Source organism: Mauremys mutica, chromosome 1, assembly GCF_020497125.1.
Source record: "Mauremys mutica isolate MM-2020 ecotype Southern chromosome 1, ASM2049712v1, whole genome shotgun sequence".
NCBI classification, from domain to species: domain Eukaryota; kingdom Metazoa; phylum Chordata; order Testudines; family Geoemydidae; genus Mauremys; species Mauremys mutica.
Genome location: NC_059072.1, coordinates 84,494,698 through 84,514,608, shown reverse-complemented (window position 1 = coordinate 84,514,608; position 19,911 = coordinate 84,494,698). Strand labels below are relative to the sequence as shown.

The 19,911-nt window shown below is 43.7% G+C and overlaps 1 protein-coding gene across 1 annotated transcript in view; it reads left to right on the top strand.

Annotated features, from left to right (window-relative positions):
- The window catches only part of CDK17 (cyclin dependent kinase 17), a 184,579-nt gene extending 170,032 nt beyond the window's left edge, over positions 1-14,547 (top strand). The window contains exons 11-17 of the mRNA XM_044982975.1: positions 2,247-2,367; positions 2,904-3,001; positions 3,350-3,455; positions 9,626-9,668; positions 11,692-11,782; positions 12,339-12,416; positions 12,860-14,547. Coding sequence (XP_044838910.1) covers positions 2,247-2,367; positions 2,904-3,001; positions 3,350-3,455; positions 9,626-9,668; positions 11,692-11,782; positions 12,339-12,416; positions 12,860-12,897 — 575 coding nt within the window. The 3' untranslated portion in view covers positions 12,898-14,547. The remainder of the gene's footprint in view (positions 1-2,246; positions 2,368-2,903; positions 3,002-3,349; positions 3,456-9,625; positions 9,669-11,691; positions 11,783-12,338; positions 12,417-12,859) is intronic.
- The last annotated feature ends 5,364 nt before the right edge of the window (positions 14,548-19,911 follow it).

Genomic DNA, 19,911 nt, shown 5'->3' with positions numbered 1-19,911 from the left:
TGGGAACCAACAGAAAGGATTTGGTTCAGAAATGCCTCTGAGGATGACCGATTGCACATAGTTGAATGTGAAGTCATATGCAGGGAAAAGATGAGAACCCTCGATCTAGAGCCTATATTTGTGTGCAGGTGATCTGGTTTCTGTGTACTGAACTGGAAAGCAAAAGTTGGACTTCGCAGTTTATTGGTCATCCATATGGTATACGTGTGAGTTGAAGTGTCAGCTGAGAATGAACTGAGTTGAGATTAAAAGTAACATTAGTGCTGCCTTTGAAACTGGTGATATACAGGCCAAATCATCACCACAGGGCCCAAGAAACTCCATGAACTTTATCTTGCAGAATTTTCCTAGAAATAACTTTGTTAAGATGATGGGGAGGAGTGTTCCCCACCTAGTGAATTGTCAGAGGGTCTGGCCCTTCTAACCTATGGATGTTCTAAGATACTTTGGGAAATTCAGTGAGCATCAACAATGGATTGGGGCATTCACGTGGATCCTATTGCTACTAGCCATTATTCTCCATGTCAGTAAAGCTCCACTAGTAGTCATGTTACCATTGATTCCTTACCAACACCTGGACAAAAATTCCTCTGAAAGTAGCAGTTGCCAGTAGAGAACAGAGGTTGCCTAAGACAGTGCTGGCATGGTCTGGCATTATTACTCTGGGAAGTCCCTTTGGACATGGAGGGAGAGAGCAGTTTTCCTGTGGCTCCACCACCTCATTGCCCAGCCATCCCCCTCACTCCCGATGAGATAGAGCGTAGGGGATTCCATAGACTCAAGTGCAAGATGATGTCACATTGACGCAATGTGCCCTGCTGCTGATTAAATGTGAATAATCTCAGCATGTTTTGCTCCTTTTTCCTGCCTCGGTGCTTGAAAGAACAGTGGGCATTATCTAGTCCTATATATTTAAAGGTGAATCACAGTTTTATCGGAAAAATATTGAGCCCTATAAATATATAATTAATTATCCAAATTGGGAGGATAAGAAGTGTATTTATCAAGTATGTTATGCTAAACTTGCTTTTTAATAATTCTTCAATTCTATTAAAAAAAATTCTTAAGCAGTACAGTACTTAACACTGCCACTACCCTATGCCCTTATTCTGCAGGAGTTTCTGATAGCTATGATAGCCCAAAATTTTAGTCTGACTTTATTTTTATATTTTGAGGATGACTCCCCCTCAACACCTCATCACTATAAGAAGGGAAGGGGGCAGCCTTTGTACTGATACTGTAGATCTGTGATTTCTCCCTGGTTGAGGTCCTTAACTGAGCCATTATCCAGGGAAAAATGCTTTGGGACAGCCAGCCATTTTAAAAATTCTTAATTTACATTCTGATTTGATGTGGTTCTGCCAGATTGGGGTGTCAATCAGTCTCAAGGGCTAGATTGCTGTCAGCTGATTTATATCCCCAAACAGCCAAAAATATATTTACATTGATGATAACTGGAATTTATGAAAGCAAGAAAAATGCTGCTTTAAAAGTTACTAAGGTTTGATTTAAGAATATTTACTTGGTATTTTTCATTATATGATATTGACAATTTGTGCTTTAACGATTATAAAGCTTTAACTTCTTGAATCTCAATGTCTGGTGTCATTAAATAATTGTCTAACCCCTCCAATGGGTGAGTCCCTTCATTTCCTGCAACAGTGAAAAGTTAAATCAATAAAAACAAAAATAAAAAAGCATAACAATAGCCATCAATATTGTCCATCAAAACGACAAAAAAAGAATAAATTTTGCCAAGCCTAATAATAGCAATATTTTACATTTATTTCAAAAATCAAACACTTTTTTAAAAAAAAATTGGGTTTCTGAGTGATAATATCCTGATCTATCACATCCCTTACAAAACACAAGCACTTAAAAGTAAGGAAATGAATAATTAAGACCATTGTAAATCCTACACTGCCCACATGATAAGCAAATTATTCTCAAGTATAAAGTAATGCATATTTCATCACAACACAACAACCTTAACTCTGAAAGAATGCTATTCCTTTTGGATCAGAAATAACGGGTGTTGTGAATGGTCAGTATGATTTCATTCATTTTTAAGATGCTTGCAATAATGTCACTGCTTTGCACCACTTAGCACTGCATCAGACTAAAAATGAGGAAGCCAAGAAAGCAGAAGCACAAACAAAAGCAAATAGATGTACACAATATTTTAATTGAGGGAAATGGTAGATACCATTACAGAAAAAACACATGACATTTTTATTTTTATGAAGGTTTGGCTAGAGCGAAGTCTGTTCCTACAAAGACCTACTCCAATGAAGTTGTCACATTATGGTACAGGCCACCTGATGTTCTCCTTGGATCTTCAGAATATTCAACTCAAATTGACATGTGGTAGGTTTGCTTTGGTCAGATTTTAATTTTGTTCATACTCAAGTTGATATGTTATAACTGTCCGTTGATTCTTGTAACTGAGTATAATGGCTCCTCAAAATTTCAGACAACTTCTGCAGGGTTACCTTTAAGATATGATAAATAAAATTGCTAATAAAAAAAGTTGCTAACAATGCATCAATAGTGTGATTCAATATTTAAATCCAGTTTGACATGATGGTATTATTATATTATATTGATTAAATATTTATCTTAAATGTCTAGTTTATCAGTGCTTCCCTTTGCTTTGTGTGTGTGTTTTGGAAGGAAAAGATATAATCTATGTATTGCAGAGGTTTTGTTCAGCACTTGTGAACTGTTTGGCTGTTAATTTCCTCATTTACATCAATATTTCCAATAGAGGTATATAGTTAATGGCAAATATAGTTAATCCACAAAGATATTGAGGAGCTGAATGTTTTAAAAGGTAAATTTTTTGTTAGTTTATTTTTTACTTACTTACTTGTTCATCTTTCTTTTTCTTTGTCTTTATAAAGGGGTGTTGGATGCATATTTTTCGAAATGGCATCTGGAAGACCTCTCTTTCCTGGTTCAACTGTTGAAGATGAACTGCACTTAATTTTCAGACTTTTGGGTAAATTGAATATTACCACCAATAATATTACACTTGTAGATTTACTTCACCCATCTACGAGAGCATTTTTGAAAAAGAATTTGTTACTATAAGGTACAGGGCAGATCCTTTTTCTGTAAAGAGGGAATAAACTTTAACGTTGTATTTATTCATCTTCACCTAAATGCAACATCACTCATTTTGTACAAGGTTGAATCTGTACATTTTAAACAAAATGACTGAAGTTGGAAAACAGTAATCCCTTTTCGATTGTGATATGTTCCAGGGCTAAATGCTAAAAAATTATTTTTGTCTTGTCTATAATTAATATAACTTCTATATATTTAATTTGTTTTGATTTAAACACAGGAACTCCTTCTCAAGAAACATGGCCGGGCATTTCTTCCAATGATGAATTTAGGAACTACAACTTTCCCAAATACAAACCACAGCCTCTCATCAACCATGCACCAAGGTATTTTATGTTTCACTACTAGAATTTCTACTTGTACAGTGGCTGCTATATTTTTGTGTCTATGCACCTATTTTTACACAAGAACAAGTTTCCATGTATACTGTGCTGTTACATGTTAACTATATGTCCCTTAAATGACCACATGTCAAGCTACATGCTGTAGGCTGAAGTTAATGGTATCTAGCAGAGTTCATTAATTTGAGATTTAGCACTGCTGCGTTCCTGATTACTCAGAGCACTGTAAATCCAAACACTGAGATTCAGTAGTGGCATATATAACTGTTATTTATAATGTCTACATAGTAGGACTATTCACATTGCACCTACTGAATTCCCAAAGTCCCGTCCCATCATGTAGTAGGATTATTGTAAAATCTGGGAAGAATTATTTGATACAGTCTATTCTGTGGTGGTTCTTCTTCGAGTGATTGCTCCTATGCATTCCAGTTAGGTGTGCGCGTGCCGCGTGCACGGCTCTTCGGAAAATTTTTACCCTAGCAACACTCGGTGGGTCGGCTGGGCGCCCCCTGGAGTGGCGCCGCTATAGCGCTAGATATATACCCCAGCCGACTCGTCCGCTCCTCAGTTCCTTCTTATCGCCCGTGACGGTCGTTGGAACAGTGGAGTGCTTCGTTGACCTCCACAGCCCTAGCGTATCACTGTTTTCTTTTCATACTTGTTGTATATAGTTCTTTAATAATAGTTAGATTAGTTTAAATAGTTTGTTGTATTTAGTGTATAGTTAGTTTAGGGAAATCGAGGGGCCTAGCCCTTCTTTCCCACCCCGGTGCGGGCTCATGCCCAAGGCACCGGGATTTAAGCCGTGCTCGGCCTGCCAGCGGCCCATGTCGATTGGAGACCCTCACGACTCCTGCCTGCGGTGCTTAGGAGAGTCTCATTTTACCGATAAGTGCCGCATTTGCAAGTCCTTTAAGCCAAGGACAAAGAAGGAGCGGGACATTCACTTGAAGCAGCTCCTGATGGAATCGGCACTTAGCCCCGCGGTGCCAGCACCGGCCGCTCCACAGTCTTCATCGGTGCGGAGCGCTCCAGCGGTTCCTGGCCGTTCCGGTACCGAGGCCATGAAGAAGCAGCAGCCGGCACCAGCATCCCGGCACCGTTCCCTCTCGCCCTCGAGGAAACGAAAGCCAGCGCAGACGTCCTCAAAGGCCTCTGCACCAGGACCTCTCGCCCAACCACCGGCACAGGCGCCCCCGGCACCGACAGCGCATAAACCCTGCGCTGTACCATTGACTCCGGCACCGCAAGGGCCGTCAAGTCCGGTACCTCCTTGCTCCCCGGTGCATACCGCGGTCGAGCTCGTTCTCCCGTCGACACCCGAAACCTTTTCAACGGCGAGAGAACTCATTGCGTTGACAGAGCCAGCGCATACTCAACCCCCGGCACCGCTGGTGCGGGTTGTTAAGTCAGCGGGTAAGCCGGCTATCATGCAGCCTCCTTCCCCTGACAGACAGGAGAGACGGTACTCCAGGTCCCGGTCCCGATCCCGGAGACGTTCACGCTCACGCCGCTCCAGATCTCGGCACTGCTCGCAGTCCCGATACCGCTCTCCATCGCGGTACCGGTCGTACTCGCGGAGGCAATCCCGGTCCCGCTCTCCTGACCGGCACTACCGGCACCGATCCGGCTCTCGGTACCGTTCCCGGTACCGGTCATCCCGCAGCCGCTCCCACCGTCGGGACTCGAGATCCCGGTCGACCTCCCGGCACCGGCACGGTCGATGGTCCCGGTCTCATTCCCGCCACCGCGAGGACCGGCACCGTTCCCCGGCACCGTCCAGGAACGTACCTGCGGCGTCGACGGCGCAGTTGCATAGTCTCTCCGCCCCGCCGTTGCCTTTGAGACAGCCATCCGTCTCCTCTCAAGCAGACAGTGCCGTTGACCAACGCACCGAGCCTCAAGGGCAAGAGCAGGGTCCTCCTCAATGGGGCTTCTGGACTCCATGGGCCTACCATGAGACTCAAGGAGTGCCCTTTTCCACCCAGCGCTCCAGGGCATCCGACCACAGAGCGCCTGAGGCTACGGTCAGCAGACCTCCTCCCACGACCGTGGTAGAGGAGACGCTGGCATCCACGGGTGCGGAGCATCCCCCTGTCACTGACGCCCCGCAGCAGCTCGATGAGCCCCCACCGGACACGTTGCTCCCGGGCTTATCATCCTCTTCCTCACCGGATGAGGCCGTGGCTGGGGCGTCCTCCTTGGGCCCTCCACCAATTGATCTCCGGGCCCATCAGGACTTGTTACGACGGGTGGCCCAGAACAGCCCTCCAAGCCTACCTCGGGACCCAAACAAAACTTTTGATGGGACGCCCGAGGACGGCCCACCAGTTTCTTTACCGGATCCTTCCCCGTTGTTTTTCAACCGTCTCTCCCGATTCCTACCGGCGTGGTCCCAGATAACAACCGATGACTGGGTACTTCGCACAGTGGAGTCTGGTTACCGCCTCCAGTTTATTTCGCCCCCTCCCTCTCACCCACGCTACCCGTCCCTCTTCAGGGACCCCTCTCAAGAGCAATTCCTCTTCCAAGAGGTCGAGACTCTGTTGAGTTTGGGTGCCATAGAGGAGGTGCCGGAAGGCATGCGGGGCAGGGGATTTTATTCCCGATATTTCCTAATCCCCAAGGCGAAGGGAGGTCTGCGACCAATCCTCGACCTCCGAGAGCTCAACAGATTTCTGGTCAAGCTCAAGTTCCGCATGGTAACCCTGGGGACCATTATTCCCTCCCTGGATCCGGGGGACTGGTTTGCCGCCCTCGACATGAAGGACGCGTATTTCCATATTTCCATTTATCCTCCTCATCGTCGCTACCTGCGCTTTGTCGTCAACCACCAGCACTACCAGTTTACGGTGCTCCCCTTCGGTCTCTCCACGGCACCGAGGGTCTTCACCAAGTGCATGGCGGTGGTCGCCGCGACCCTTCGGCGTCGCCGGATACATGTTTACCCATATCTCGACGACTGGCTGGTCCGCGGAACATCAGCCAGTAGCGCCGTAAATGACCGAGATCCTAGGCCTGTTCCAACACCTAGGCCTTATGATCAACGCCGAGAAGTCTACCTTGACTCCAACGCGGAGGATAGAATTCATCGGCGCGGTCCTGGATTCCAATCTTGCCAGGGCCTGTCTCCCTCTGCCTCGACACCAGGCCATGGCTTCCATCATCCGAAGCCTGCGGTCCTTCCCGACAACAACGGTGCGCACCTGCCTCAGCCTCCTAGGCCACATGGCAGCGTGCACTTTCGTGACCCCGTACGCGAAACTCTGCCTTCGCACCTTTCAAACGTTGTTGGCGTCGGTTTACCGCCCACACAGGGACTTGATAGACACGGTGGTCACGATTCCGCAACCAGTCCTCGTATCGCTCAACTGGTGGTTGGACCCAGGGGTGGTGTGTGCCGGGGTTCCGTTCCGCCCCCCCTCACCCCTCCATCACTTTAACTATGGACGCCTCAGCCATGGGGTGGGGTGCGCACCTCGGCGGCCTACACACCCAGGGCCTTTGGTCACCCCGCAAGCTGACCCTCCACATCAACGTCCGGGAACTACGAGCAGTTCGCTTGGCGTGCCAGACCTTTCACTCCCAACTCCAAGGTCGCTGCGTGTCCGTCCTCACAGACAACACGACAGCGATGTTCTACATCAACAAGCAGGGCGGAGCACGTTCCTCCCGGCTTTGCACGGAAGCGATGCAACTGTGGGACTTTTGCATAGCCCACTCCATCCATCTAGTAGCATCGTTTCTCCCGGGAGTGCAGAACACACTGGCAGACCGCCTCAGCAGGTCTTTCCTCTCCCACGAGTGGTCGCTTCATCCCGATGTGGTGCACACAATTTTCCAGAGGTGGGGGTTTCCCCGGGTAGACCTTTTTGCCTCCAGAGAGAACAGGAAATGCCATCTGTTCTGTTCTTACCAGGGCAGCTCCCAGGGCTCCCTCTCGGATGCATTCCTTCTCCTGTGGAAGGATCGCCTGCTGTATGCCTTCCCTCCGTTCCCCCTCATACACCAGGTACTGCTCAAGCTCCGGAGGGACAGGGCCCACCTTATTCTCGTTGCTCCGGCGTGGCCGAGACAGCACTGGTATACCCTGCTGTTCGACCTCTCAGTGGCGGATCCTATTCCCCTCCCGCTATGGCCGGACCTCATAACGCAGGACTTCGGCAGGCTTCGCCACCCGGACCTGCAGTCCCTCCACCTGACGGCTTGGCTCCTGCATGGCTAACCCAAGCAGAGCAGGACTGTTCCGCTGCAGTGCAGCAGGTGCTGCTAGAGAGCAGAAAACCTTCTACTCTGTCGACCTACCTCGCTAAGTGGAAGTGTTTCACGCTCTGGTGCGGTCAGAAAGGTCTCAACCCTCTCCTGATACCTATTCCCAAGATCCTGGACTATCTCTGGTCCCTCAAGGAGCAAGGCCTCGCTATCTCCTCCTTGAAAGTGCACCTGGCAGCGATTTCCGCCTTTAGGCCCAGCATAGTGGAACGTTCCATCTTTTCCAATCACATGGTTTCCCGTTTTCTAAAGGGGCTAGAACGATTATACCCTTCGGTACGGCGCCCAACTCCAACCTGGGATTTGAACTTGGTCTTAGCCAAGCTTATGGGAGCCCCCTTTGAGCCCTTGGCCACGTGTTCCCTTCTCTACTTGTCCTGGAAAACGGCCTTCCTCGTCGCAATTACTTCGGCTCGGTGAGTCTCTGAGCTTCGTGCCCTGACGGCTGACCCGCCGTATACTATCTTCCATAAGGACAAAGTGCAGCTTCGGCCACACCCCGCCTTCCTGCCTAAGGTAGTGTCAGCTTTCCATGTGAACCAGGACATCTTCCTCCCGGTCTTCTTTCCAAAGCCGCACGCATCTCGTAGGGAACAACAGCTTCATAGCCTCGACGTGCGTCGGGCCCTCGCCTTTTACATAGAGCGAACGAAGCCTTTCCGCCGTTCGCCCCAGCTCTTTGTGGCGGTAGCAGATCACATGAAGGGCATGCCAGTCTCTTCCCAGCGGATTTCGGCCTGGGTGACGTCATGTATCAAGACATGCTACGAGCTCGCTCAGGTTCCGGCTGGTCATCTCTCCACTCACTCTACAAGAGCGCAAGCCTCTTCGGCTGCCTTCCTGGCCCATGTCCCCATTCAGGACATCTGTCGCGCTGTGACCTGGTCTTCCGTTCACACCTTTGCTTCCCACTACGCACTGGTGCAACAGTCCAGAGACGATGCAGCCTTCGGCTCAGCAGTCTTACACTCTGCCACGTCTCACTCCGACCCCACTGCCTAGGTAAGGCTTGGGAATCACCTAACTGGAATGCATAGGAGCAATCACTCGAAGAAGAAAAGACGGTTACTCACCGTTGTAACTGTTGTTCTTCGAGATGTGTTGCTCCTATCCATTCCAGACCCGCCCTCCTTCCCCACTGTCGGAGTAGCCGGCAAGAAGGAACTGAGGAGCGGACGTGTCGGCTGGGGTATATATCTAGCGCTATAGCGGCACCACTCCAGGGGGCGCCCAGCCGACCCACCGAGTGTTGCTAGGGTAAAAATTTTCCGACGAGCCGTGCACGCGGCGCACGCACACCTAACTGGAATGGATAGGAGCAACACATCTCAAAGAACAACAGTTACAACGGTGAGTAATCGTCTTTTCTAAAGCCCTGGTTAGGAATCTGAAGGGTCTGTATCTAGTACATTTCAAGTATCATTGCCATAACTGAACTTTTCAGCAAAGCCAAGCACGTTTCTTTTGATCGTAAAGAAACATAGTTTTGCACTCTTGCCCTCCTATCCAATCAGTGGGTTTAAGTTTTAAAAACTATTGGGAAACAATAAAATTGCTAATGTCAGATGACCTTGTCACCCTGTTGAGTCACAATCCAAGAGTCACGGTCCTTCTCTATCTCCCCACTGATTTATCATCAGTAAATTCTACAACTCATGTGATCACAGTCAGTCTTTTGAAATGTTGGGATATCTTTATGTATGTACATATGCATATACACAAACACACAGAAGATGTTCAAGGTGTAAGTATTTCTTCAATTTTTAATTAAATTAATTTTGTTTTGAAGTGGGATATAATCTTATGAAATCCACTCCATTCTAACTTTGCACTTATGAATATTGCTCTCTAAACTATTTGGTGTTTTTTGTTATTTCTAGGCTAGACTCCGAAGGAATTGAATTGATAGCAAAGTTTCTTCAGGTAAGACGCTTTCCATATTTTAGCCCTTTTAAAATTTATTTTTGGATTCCTTTTTAAAGGCTCAAATCCACAAAATCAGTTACATCATATATGCAGTTGAAGTTTGACTAGGGCTTTAAGTACAGTTGATGAGAGGTTCACTGTGTGATCGCTAAGGCTAAGATTTCTTCACAGTTTCTTTAGTAAATGTCATGAACAGGGAATAAACAAAAATTCACAGAGCCGTGAATTGTCCATTACGTTACTAAAAATAACCAGAGGCAGGGCTAGGTAGTGGGGAGGAATGGAGTCCCATGGCGGGGAGGGGCGGAAAGGCTGAGCGCTCCCCCCCCCCCCCCCGCCATGGCAGAAGACACTCTCCCGACTCCAGTGACTGCAGTGGGGGGTGCAGCCATGGGAAATACACAGACCTTGCTCCAGAGCTGGCCCAGCTGCCAGGCAGGGGTGCGCAGCCTGACTGCAGCCCCAGCCAAGTCCCGCCTCAGTGGTGGGGGCACACAGTCCTGGGAAGCCGTAACGGGGGACGCAGGGGCCCCGCTGCAGCCTCTGGAGCTGCAGCCCCACCAAGCCCGGGACACTGCGAGGCTGGGGAATGCAGCCCCGCCAAACCTGGGAGGCTGCAGGGCTGGGGCCCGCAGTCCCCGCCAAGCCTGGGATGCCATGGAGCTGGGGAGCACAGCCCCAGCTGCAAACCCCACCAAGTCCTGGACAACACCAGGTGGGGGCACACGGCCCCGTCTGCAGCTCCCGGAGGAAGCCACGGGGCTAGGGCTGCAGGGTCCTTGTTCCAACCAGCACCTGTTGCAGGGCAAGGATACACAGTCCCGCGTCGTCGTCCTCCTGAATCCCTAGAGGCCACGGAGGTCCAGCAAAGTCACTACCGTGACCTCCGTGACTAAATTGTAGCCTTAGTGGTGGCTAACTAAGTGGGTTGTAGTCCACTTACCCCCCAAGAATTCAGGGATTGTTCTCTAATTTTACATGGCTACATTTTTCTTTTCCTGGCTTTTATAAAATAAAATGTAATCCATATAGCTGAATTCTCACTACATTTCTTAACAGTTAAAGCTGAATTCAGCAAACCTAGGCGTGTAGCACATAGTGAACAGCAAAATGAGCCAAAGGGAGAAGAAAGTTAAGATACCCAAGAATAAAATCTTAAAATAAAATCAGACTAAAATCTTAGAAAAATAGAATGTAAAAAGAGAGCATTTAGGTACAGTAATTTTATTATATGTATGAATTTAATAAATATGGTTCTGGCTAACAAGTGCGTTTCATGGTTAGGCTTTGCCTTTCTACGTTCAGGCAGCAAGTTGGACTGTATGTGCTTCCTTTCCACACTGGAAGTCATTTTAGAAGTAAGCTGAGTCCTAGGGATTAGGCTGAGGAATCTGCCCCAAATCATTGGCTGTATGGTGGGAGCCCTGTAACTGAAGTGTGGACCCAGTTAAATGTATGGTATGTGAGATGAGTTGAAGATATTCTGCCTGTACTTAGTATAAAATTAAGAAAGTTGCACCCTGCTGCTTAAAAGCCACCCCAGTATCTGTCTTTTATTCAGCTGTGTATCCTGAGCAAACACTACCTAAAGCTCGTGCCTGAAATTTGTTCTTGAATGCTCAACAAGTTTTCTTAGTAAAATAAACTCATCATCGTCTTTGGGGTCCAAAAATGCAAACGCAACACCAGTTGAGTACACTGTTATGGATCAGGAGTTTGTGTGAAATCCTCTTTAATAGAAAGTGCTGCAGGGGTACGCAGCCTATGGCACACGTGCCAAAGGCGGCACGCGAGCTGATTTTCAGTGGCACTCACACTGCCTGGGTTACCGACCCTTGGTGTAACGCATGGTGTTGCGAAATCTTTTTTAAAATCCAGGAGTGTGAGAGAGACCTTATTTCATTTCAGCTCAATATGAGCATATACAAATAACCCAATTTCTATCTTTTAATTAATTGTCACTAGAAAAACTGTAAGGAAAATGAAATTATATTTTTGATTAAATCCTTTGTGTTAACAGTATGAATCTAAGAAAAGAGTTTCGGCAGAAGAGGCTATGAAACACGCATACTTCAGAAGTCTAGGAACAAGGATACATGCTTTGCCTGAAAGTAAGAGAAATAAAAAAGTAGTAATGTGCCATTGACTTTGGTTGAGAATATCTTTATTTTATTAATAGTAGCACGAAGCATTATCTAAATTAAACTCTAAAAATACCAAAGATCTTTTGACATGGTGCGTCGTATTTAAACAGATAAAAGTATGTTACATCACAAGATGGGTAACTTTCTTAGGCAAAACTCTCAAAGACAAATCAACAGCATCAATTCAAAATATAATGGATTTTCTATTTACACGAGTTGTTAAAGATATTTTTGTTGGTTTGCATAGAAGAAAAATATAGTTTATAATGAGTAGATTTGTGAGTGAGACTTTTGTGTGTCTTGTTTTTACTTGCAGGGTGCCCAATTCTTAAAGAAAATTCATGCGATATCAAGGCACATTAGTGGGCTCAGATATTTATCAGCATTTTAGGGGAGGTAGTTTATCTATTCCAGATGAGGACGTGCTTTTTCCAGATTTATACTGGTATAACTGAGAATAGAATTTTGTCAATAAAATGTAATCACATTTGAGTGCAAACTTCATTTTCTTTTATTGTTACAGGTGTCTCTATATTCAGTCTGAAAGAGATTCAGTTGCAGAAAGACCCTGGCTTTCGAAATTCCTCTTACCCTGAGACAGGTATGGAAACATTCTTCATGGTATTTCTCATGTTTTCAATCTAGAGTGCTGTGCTATATGCACTATAAACTGAAAATAATGTGTACAAATTATTTTTGTGAATATATGGAAATTATTCAGATTCATAAAATACATATACAGTTACACATAAAAAAACAAATGAGTTTTACTTGAGATGGGAGGGAACAAGTAGCATGAAAACTGCACTTAAAAACAGTCACGGACTGACTGCTGAATAACTTATTTGATACACAGTGGAAGGAGCACCAAATATATCGCATCAAAGGACAGAGAATACACTGGACTGCATTAGCAAGAGATTTAATATAGGATCAGATATTACAGAAAAGGACACTTATAGAAACACATCTTAGGAGAGTGCCGTAACAGTGTGTGTTGTAAGAATGCTTCAGTTTTTTAACAGAATTCATGTTATGTTTTAGCACATGGGAAGAACAGAAGGCAGAGCATGCTTTTTTAAAGGTGGTAATGCAGTTTCAAGCCCAAGAGTATCTCATCAATCAAGGACTCAGAACTGAAGTTTCTTTCGGTGGACTTGGAATCTCAGTTTGTCTACACTGTCCTCTTCGCAGTGGAGTCTTTTTATTTCCAACATGCAGATTATGTTTTTATATTTGTTGTCACAGTGTGACAATTTTTTGTACAGTTGGTTTTAAGGTCTCCTCTGCCATTAGAGCCAGTAGGTTACAGCTATTGATGTAACTGTAGCTGCAATTTTTGTGCAGAACTGAGAAACACAGTGCATTATTTATTGCGGAATCATTGCTGCTAAATAACTACTGTCTGTATAGTTAACACAACAGTTGAATGCCTGAAAAAGTTGCAATGGCTTTAGAATATGTGAATGCATCTGTTTCTCTTCATAAACTGTTTTACTGCTGCAGTTTTGTATTTTTTAAACTGCAGTGTTTCCTGGAATGTAAACATAGCTTTGCTTGACTATAGGTGAATCATCTTTAACGCTCTAAGTTCATAGCACTTAATTCCTTATTTAACATTGGCAATACAGTAGACGAAATATTATAAAGCACATTTTGTTTTAAGAGAGTTGATTCAAACAAGTGAATGGTTATCTATTATTTGCTCTCAGATCTTATATCAGTTACAGGTAAAGGAGATGGGATGATAAATTTTGTCAGGATTTACTCTGATTGAAGATATTTGCACATTATTGTGCATATGGTTCCTTCTGATGCAATGACTTTTTTACCTGATTTTTAACCTAGTTAGAAATATAAATAGTAAAAAAATCATTCATGTACATTATGCCCTGTTTTTCTTTTGAAACTATCTTTGTCTTTACAAGAGAACAGGATGACTAATTACAAGAGCGTGGGAATAATGTCCCATTTCCCACCCTCTCGTTGCTCCCTCATTACGACATTATTCACTTGAAATCAACTGGAAAGATGCAAATACATACTTGATAAGAACTCACTATATGCTACAGACATTTGAAAACATGGGAACTTAGAGGGTTTTTAAGATCTTAGATGTTATCTGTTTACCAGAGATAGTAAACATGTTACTACTATGCTTATGCATCTCAGTGAGTATCATAAGTACACCCTTGGTAATGGTAACTATTTTTAAGCGGTTGTGTTCACCTTTATGAACCTATTTGTTTAGTGCATCTTAAAGAGACTGTAAATCTTTATTGGTATATTTTGAAATGGTCATGTAAATCTTTGGCTGGTATATCATGAATATAGTCATAGATAACTTAATTTTTTCCTGACATTCACTGTAAAACATTCAGGGGTCCTACCATTTCGGTTCAGGAAATCTTGTAGTTTATTGTTATTTAACAGTATTAAGTGAATTTTTGTATATTTCATTTTAACTTTATTTGTGAATAGTGATTGTGGCATGTTTGGGAGCGTTTTATTAATATTTCTTGATACTGGTAAATTTAATTGGGATTTTTTTTTTATTTTCTGGAAGAGAAAAACTCATGTGTAATGGTGAATATTGGACCACTACTGCTTTTCAGCATTTGTAAACTGGTTTTATGTTAAAGAAACCCTGTAGGCCTAACAAACTGCTGTTATTTCTAACTGACAGACCTGTATTAATATTGTACTTTTGAAAGTATAAATATTATATGGAATTCCTTGGTTTTGTTTTGAAGTTTATAATTACAAAGGCTCTGTGTTGTTAAAATATGGATTTGGTGAACTGCAGTTTTTTGGGGAGGAGTTAGTACATTTTTAGCCAGCTCCATAAATAGCAGGACTGATTGATTCTAAACTTAGCTTGTCACTAACTCTCATAACATTGAAGGAGTAGCAATGGCATCAGCTGGACTCTTCAGTGACTGATCCTAGAAGGGATTTTACCAGGCAAAATGGCCTCATTGTAATTACTGAGTGTCCAATTCTTCAGTTAGAGGAAATATCCCACAGATGTCAGGTAGGCGTTTTGCCTAAGACTCAGGATCCAATGCATATATGTGCTTCCCATTGATATCAGTGGGAGAGCACTAAGTACGTCGAAGGGCAGAATTTTCCTTAGAGGAAGAACTGAAAAGATTGTCCCTAAATAACTTATATTTTTATACATTCAGTATTGAAATCAGATATAGACTGCAATGTATTAGTAAACTTTGCAGGAAAAAAAGACTGAAGTGTCATGTATCTCCTAAGATAGATATCAGAAGAAACTGTCTAGTTGTGTACATACGAATTAAACAAGATTTGGAATAAAATGCTCTATGTGGAGACAGTAGAAATTAACATTAATAAGACTCTACCATTTTAAATTATGCCTAGATTACAGTCGTAAGACTAATAAATCAAAATCTGGCATTTTTTAATGATTCAAGGGTAAGAATTTATTATCAGTAAAATGTTTATATTACTGCGTTTGGAAGCTTCTTATGGAGTCACAGCTGGCACCTCCGTAATTAAGGATGAGTCATTTTGCACTCAAAGCAGGAATTCATTCTCTTGCTTATGTATGAAAAATACTGTGTATCCTCCATAAAATCACTGCAGTTACTTTGAGTATAGAACAATTTTTCTGAGAATTTTTGAGTGAATCCATTAACTATTTTAGAAGTAAAAAATAGGTTCTTTAAGAAATTTAGTATTTGGTGTCAGGCTTTTTTTATTTTTTGGCCCAAATGATATTAATAACAAAATTACTCAGATTCTTTCAATTGTCCGTATAGTTTAAACTCACTGACATATTATGCATAGGCTAGATTTGAAGGGTTTTATTTAGAGTTAATAGGCATTTTTTCCTGTTCTTCATTATTAAAATTTCTCCTTAAGCAGGAGCTGAAAAATGTTGTAGTACAGAGAATTCCGTGGAAGAACTGCCTGTTTTTCAGAATGGCTGCCATCTCCAATTGTGCTTGATGGGATTGAAGCCAGAGGCTCCCTCAGGTGGACATTTTGAAAAGGGCATTTCTCTTTCATTGTTCTCAATGGAACTTTTGTTCCTCTTGGACACATAGGGCACCACCATCTTCATAAGAGCATCTTGGCTTCATGCTCTTTAAGAACAATGGGAGAAGAGGAAGTTTTTCATGAGTTTCTCTGAAGATTTTACACACGAGCCTCTGCTGCAAGATGAATTAGCAGTTATGAAAAAATGACCATTAATTATAAATATTTATTTTCAAAAGCAATCTGTTGCAACAGGTCTACTCAGGGGCGGCTCCAGGCCCCAGCACGCCAAGCGCGTGCTTGGGGCGGCAAGCCGCGGGGGGCACTCTGCCGGCGCCACGGGAGTGGCAGGCAGCGTGCCTTCCGTGGCTTGCCTGCGGGAGGTCCGCTGGTCCTGCGGCTTCAGTGTACCGGGTCCGCTGGTCCCGCAGCTTCGGTGGATCTCCCGCAGGCACGGCTGCAAGAGGTCTGCCGAAGCCGCGGGACCAGCGGACCTCCCACAGGCAAGCCGCCGAACGCAGCTTGCCTGCCGTGCTTGAGGTGGCGAAATGCCAAGCGCCGCCCCTGGGTCTACTCAACAGAGAAGGTGTGCATGTTTGTGGGCACGTGCAGGGATAGGTGAGATTTATGATGTAGGGGGAAATGTACATGTGTGTATGCGTGGACGTGAGACTGTAGGGAGATCTGGAAAGTGCAGGGGATAGGAGGGGGAGGAGAATTTGGGATGTATGAGCTGGGAAATACAGGGAGGTGCAGAAAGGGAATTTGCAAGACAGGAAGGGTACAGTTCAACTACTTTGCACTGCTCTAGTGAAACAATGCATGTGTAAATCCAACTTTGGCTGCTTTGTTCTGCTCCACACTGGCATAAAGCAGGCAGGGTTTCTTTTTGAATTGGCCTATATAAGTTAAAAGGAGCTTATAGAAGTTAAAATTTAAAAATGTATTTAAAGTATTGACATACTCCACATCTACAGATCATGACACGATAGCATCCTTTTTCAGTTTCTTCTTTAGAATTTGTGTATTAAAGTTGTAATTAAAAAAAACAAGGAAATTCCCAGACCAAAAAAAAATGTTAAGATAGAGTTAAGAGTGAGTACATAATCAGTAATTTAGGGCAAAGTGTATTACAGGTATGTTGTAATCATTCCAAAATCAAGTATTATAAATCCAGGAATTTCAGAGTTAGGCTTAAAAGAAATCCAAACCAGTTAAGGTATGGAAATACAGATAGGGCATGCAAACTACCTTAAGTTTGCTCTGTAGTGATACCATGGGGGAGAAAAAAAAATCTAATGTGTCTTAAAAAAAGAATTTAGCCTAATCTGAGTAAAATAATTCAATCATATGGCTATTGAATGGTGTCATTACAGAGCAGAGTTAAGGTTGTTTGGGTGCCCTGTCTCTTTATTTCAGTACCATAGTTCTTTTAAGTTTAACTCTGAATTTCCTGGATTTATAATACTTGATGATTACAACATCCCTGTAACATGTATTACCTTAAATTAGTGACATGTGTTCTCATCCTTAATTCAATTTTACATTTTTTTGCCTGGAAAAAAAATTACATTTTTCAGTGCAGTGACCGACTCGATTTTATGTTTAATACTAACAATACCTGGCACTTACAATTTTTTACTTTCTTCAAAGCATTGTACCTTTAACTGGTGGATCCTCACAGCACAGATATGTAAGTGATGATGGGGGAGATTTTCCAAATGGTAGTTAGGAATCTGTCCCTTTTGAAAATCTCACCCAACAGCTTTCTTATCTCATGAGTTAGAGAGAACAAGCGATTTGTCCAAAGCCACACAGGTAGCTGGTGTTGGAAGAACCAGGATTAGAGTTTGGCTGTTGTAGATTCATAATCCATTGTTCTGTCACTAGAACACGCTGCCCTCATTGCCCTCTGATGCCTTCATTGGCAGATATAAAAGAGTTTCTTGGATGTGGAAAACACATAATTTAAGATTTTCCACACATTCTGATATATTCTCTAGAATCCCAGGTCCACAGTATATGACTACAGTCCCCTTCAGAGTTCTTAAACTTAGCTAGCCTGTTCTGTCTTTTTCTTTCTGTCTTTCAACAGCTCTCTCAGGGGCACACCACTGTAGGGCAATAAATGTCCAAGACTTTGCTGCATCCTCTAGAATCTAAGCTTTCATTTAAGAAATAAACATCTAATCTTCCTCATGTCGATAGCATTCACAGTGCAACTAATCAAATGTTGGCCTTGTTCAGTCTGCCTGCCACATACTAAAACAAATAATCCGCAAGAGAGCTGTGAACTCCCTTTATTCATTGTAATGGAGTATTACTGCTGAATCTTAAATACCAAAACTGTTAACTGGAGAAGTTCTCTTCTTATTGCTTTTTCCTCCATTACCTTGCAGACCAAAGCGGTGCCAACTTGCTTCTCTGTCTTCAGGCTGAAAACAAACCAGTGACATGAATATGTCCATCCTACTGCATGTTTTAATGGCATTAGTTTGTTTTCAGAGAGAGTTGCTCTTTATTTCGGTTTATTCTCTTCCTCTTCCCTGTGTTGCTCCTTAGTCTGCAGGTAAAGAGGAAGCTGTCCCGGACACCTTTTTTAGGGGTAGTTGAGGATGTGTTTTATCTATCTAAGCTGTCATGGGAGAAGAGGGAAAGCTCTCTCATGGATTGGCAATTGGTTAAAAGATAGGAAACAAAGGGTAGGAATAAATGGTCAGTTTTCAGAATGGAGAGAGGTAAATAGTGGTGTCCCCCAGGGACCTGTACTGGGACCAGTCCTATTGAACATATTCATAAACAATCTGGAAAAAGGGGTAAGCAGGGAGGTGGCAAAAGATAGTTAAGTCCCAGGCAGACTGCGAAGAGCTACAAAAGGATCTCACAAAACTGGGTAACAAAATGGCAGATGAAATTTAATGTTGATAAATGCAAAGTAATGCACCTTGGAAAACATAATCCTAACTATACGTATACAATGATGGAGTCTAAATTATCTGTTACCACTCAAGAAAAAGATCTTGGAGTCTTTGTGGATAGTTCTCTGAAAACACCCACTCAATGTGCAGCGACAGTCAAAAAAGCTAACAGAAGGTTGGGAATCATCAAGAAAGGGATAGATAAGACAGAAAATATCATATTGCCTCTATATAAATCCATGGTACGCCCACACCTTGAATACTGCGTGCAGGTGTGGTTGCCCCATCTCAAAAAAGATATATTGGAATTGGAAAAGGTTCAGAAAAGGGCAACAAAAATCATTAGGAGTATAGAACAGCTTCCGTATGAGGACACATTAATAAGTCTGGGACTTTCCAGCTTGGAAAAGAGGCGACTAAGGGGAGGATATGATTGAGGTCTATAAAATCATGAGTGGTATAGAGAAAGTAAATAAGGAAGTGTTATTTTCTCCTTCTCATAATACAAGAACAAGGGGCCACCAAATGAAATTAATAGGTAGCAGGTTTAAAACAAATACAAGAAAGTATTTTTTCACGCAACGCACTGTCAACCTCTGGAACTCCTTGCCAGAGGGTGTTGTGAAGGCCAATACTATAACGGGGTTCAAAAGGGAGCTAGAGAGATTCAAGGAAGATAGGTCCATCAATGGCTATTAGCCAGGATGGGCAGGAATGGTGTCCCTAGTCTCTGTTTGCCAGAAGCTGGGATTGGGTGACAGGGCATGGATCACTTGATGATAACCTGTCTGTTCATTCCCTTTGGGGCACCTGGCATTGGTCACTGTCAGAAGACAGGATACTGGGCTTGATGGACCTTTGGTCTGACCCAATATGGCTGTTCTTATGTATAATTCTTATGGAATGGGCATGAGACAATCTGAAGGCAGCTACTGGGAAAGAGCAATAATATTCCTGGGAGTTGGGAGCCCTTTCCTATAAGAAGCCACCTCTCAAAGCCCTGCTAAAGAAGGCTGCTCCAGAACGCACAACCAAGGTTTGTTCTCCTTTTCATTTTAAGCAATAAATTGTCCTTTGCTGTGCTCCACCCCTTTTCACCCCATAGCAGTGGGCCTGCACTCCCATCACAGTGGTTAGAGCTCTCAAGGACTTGGTAGCCAGGAG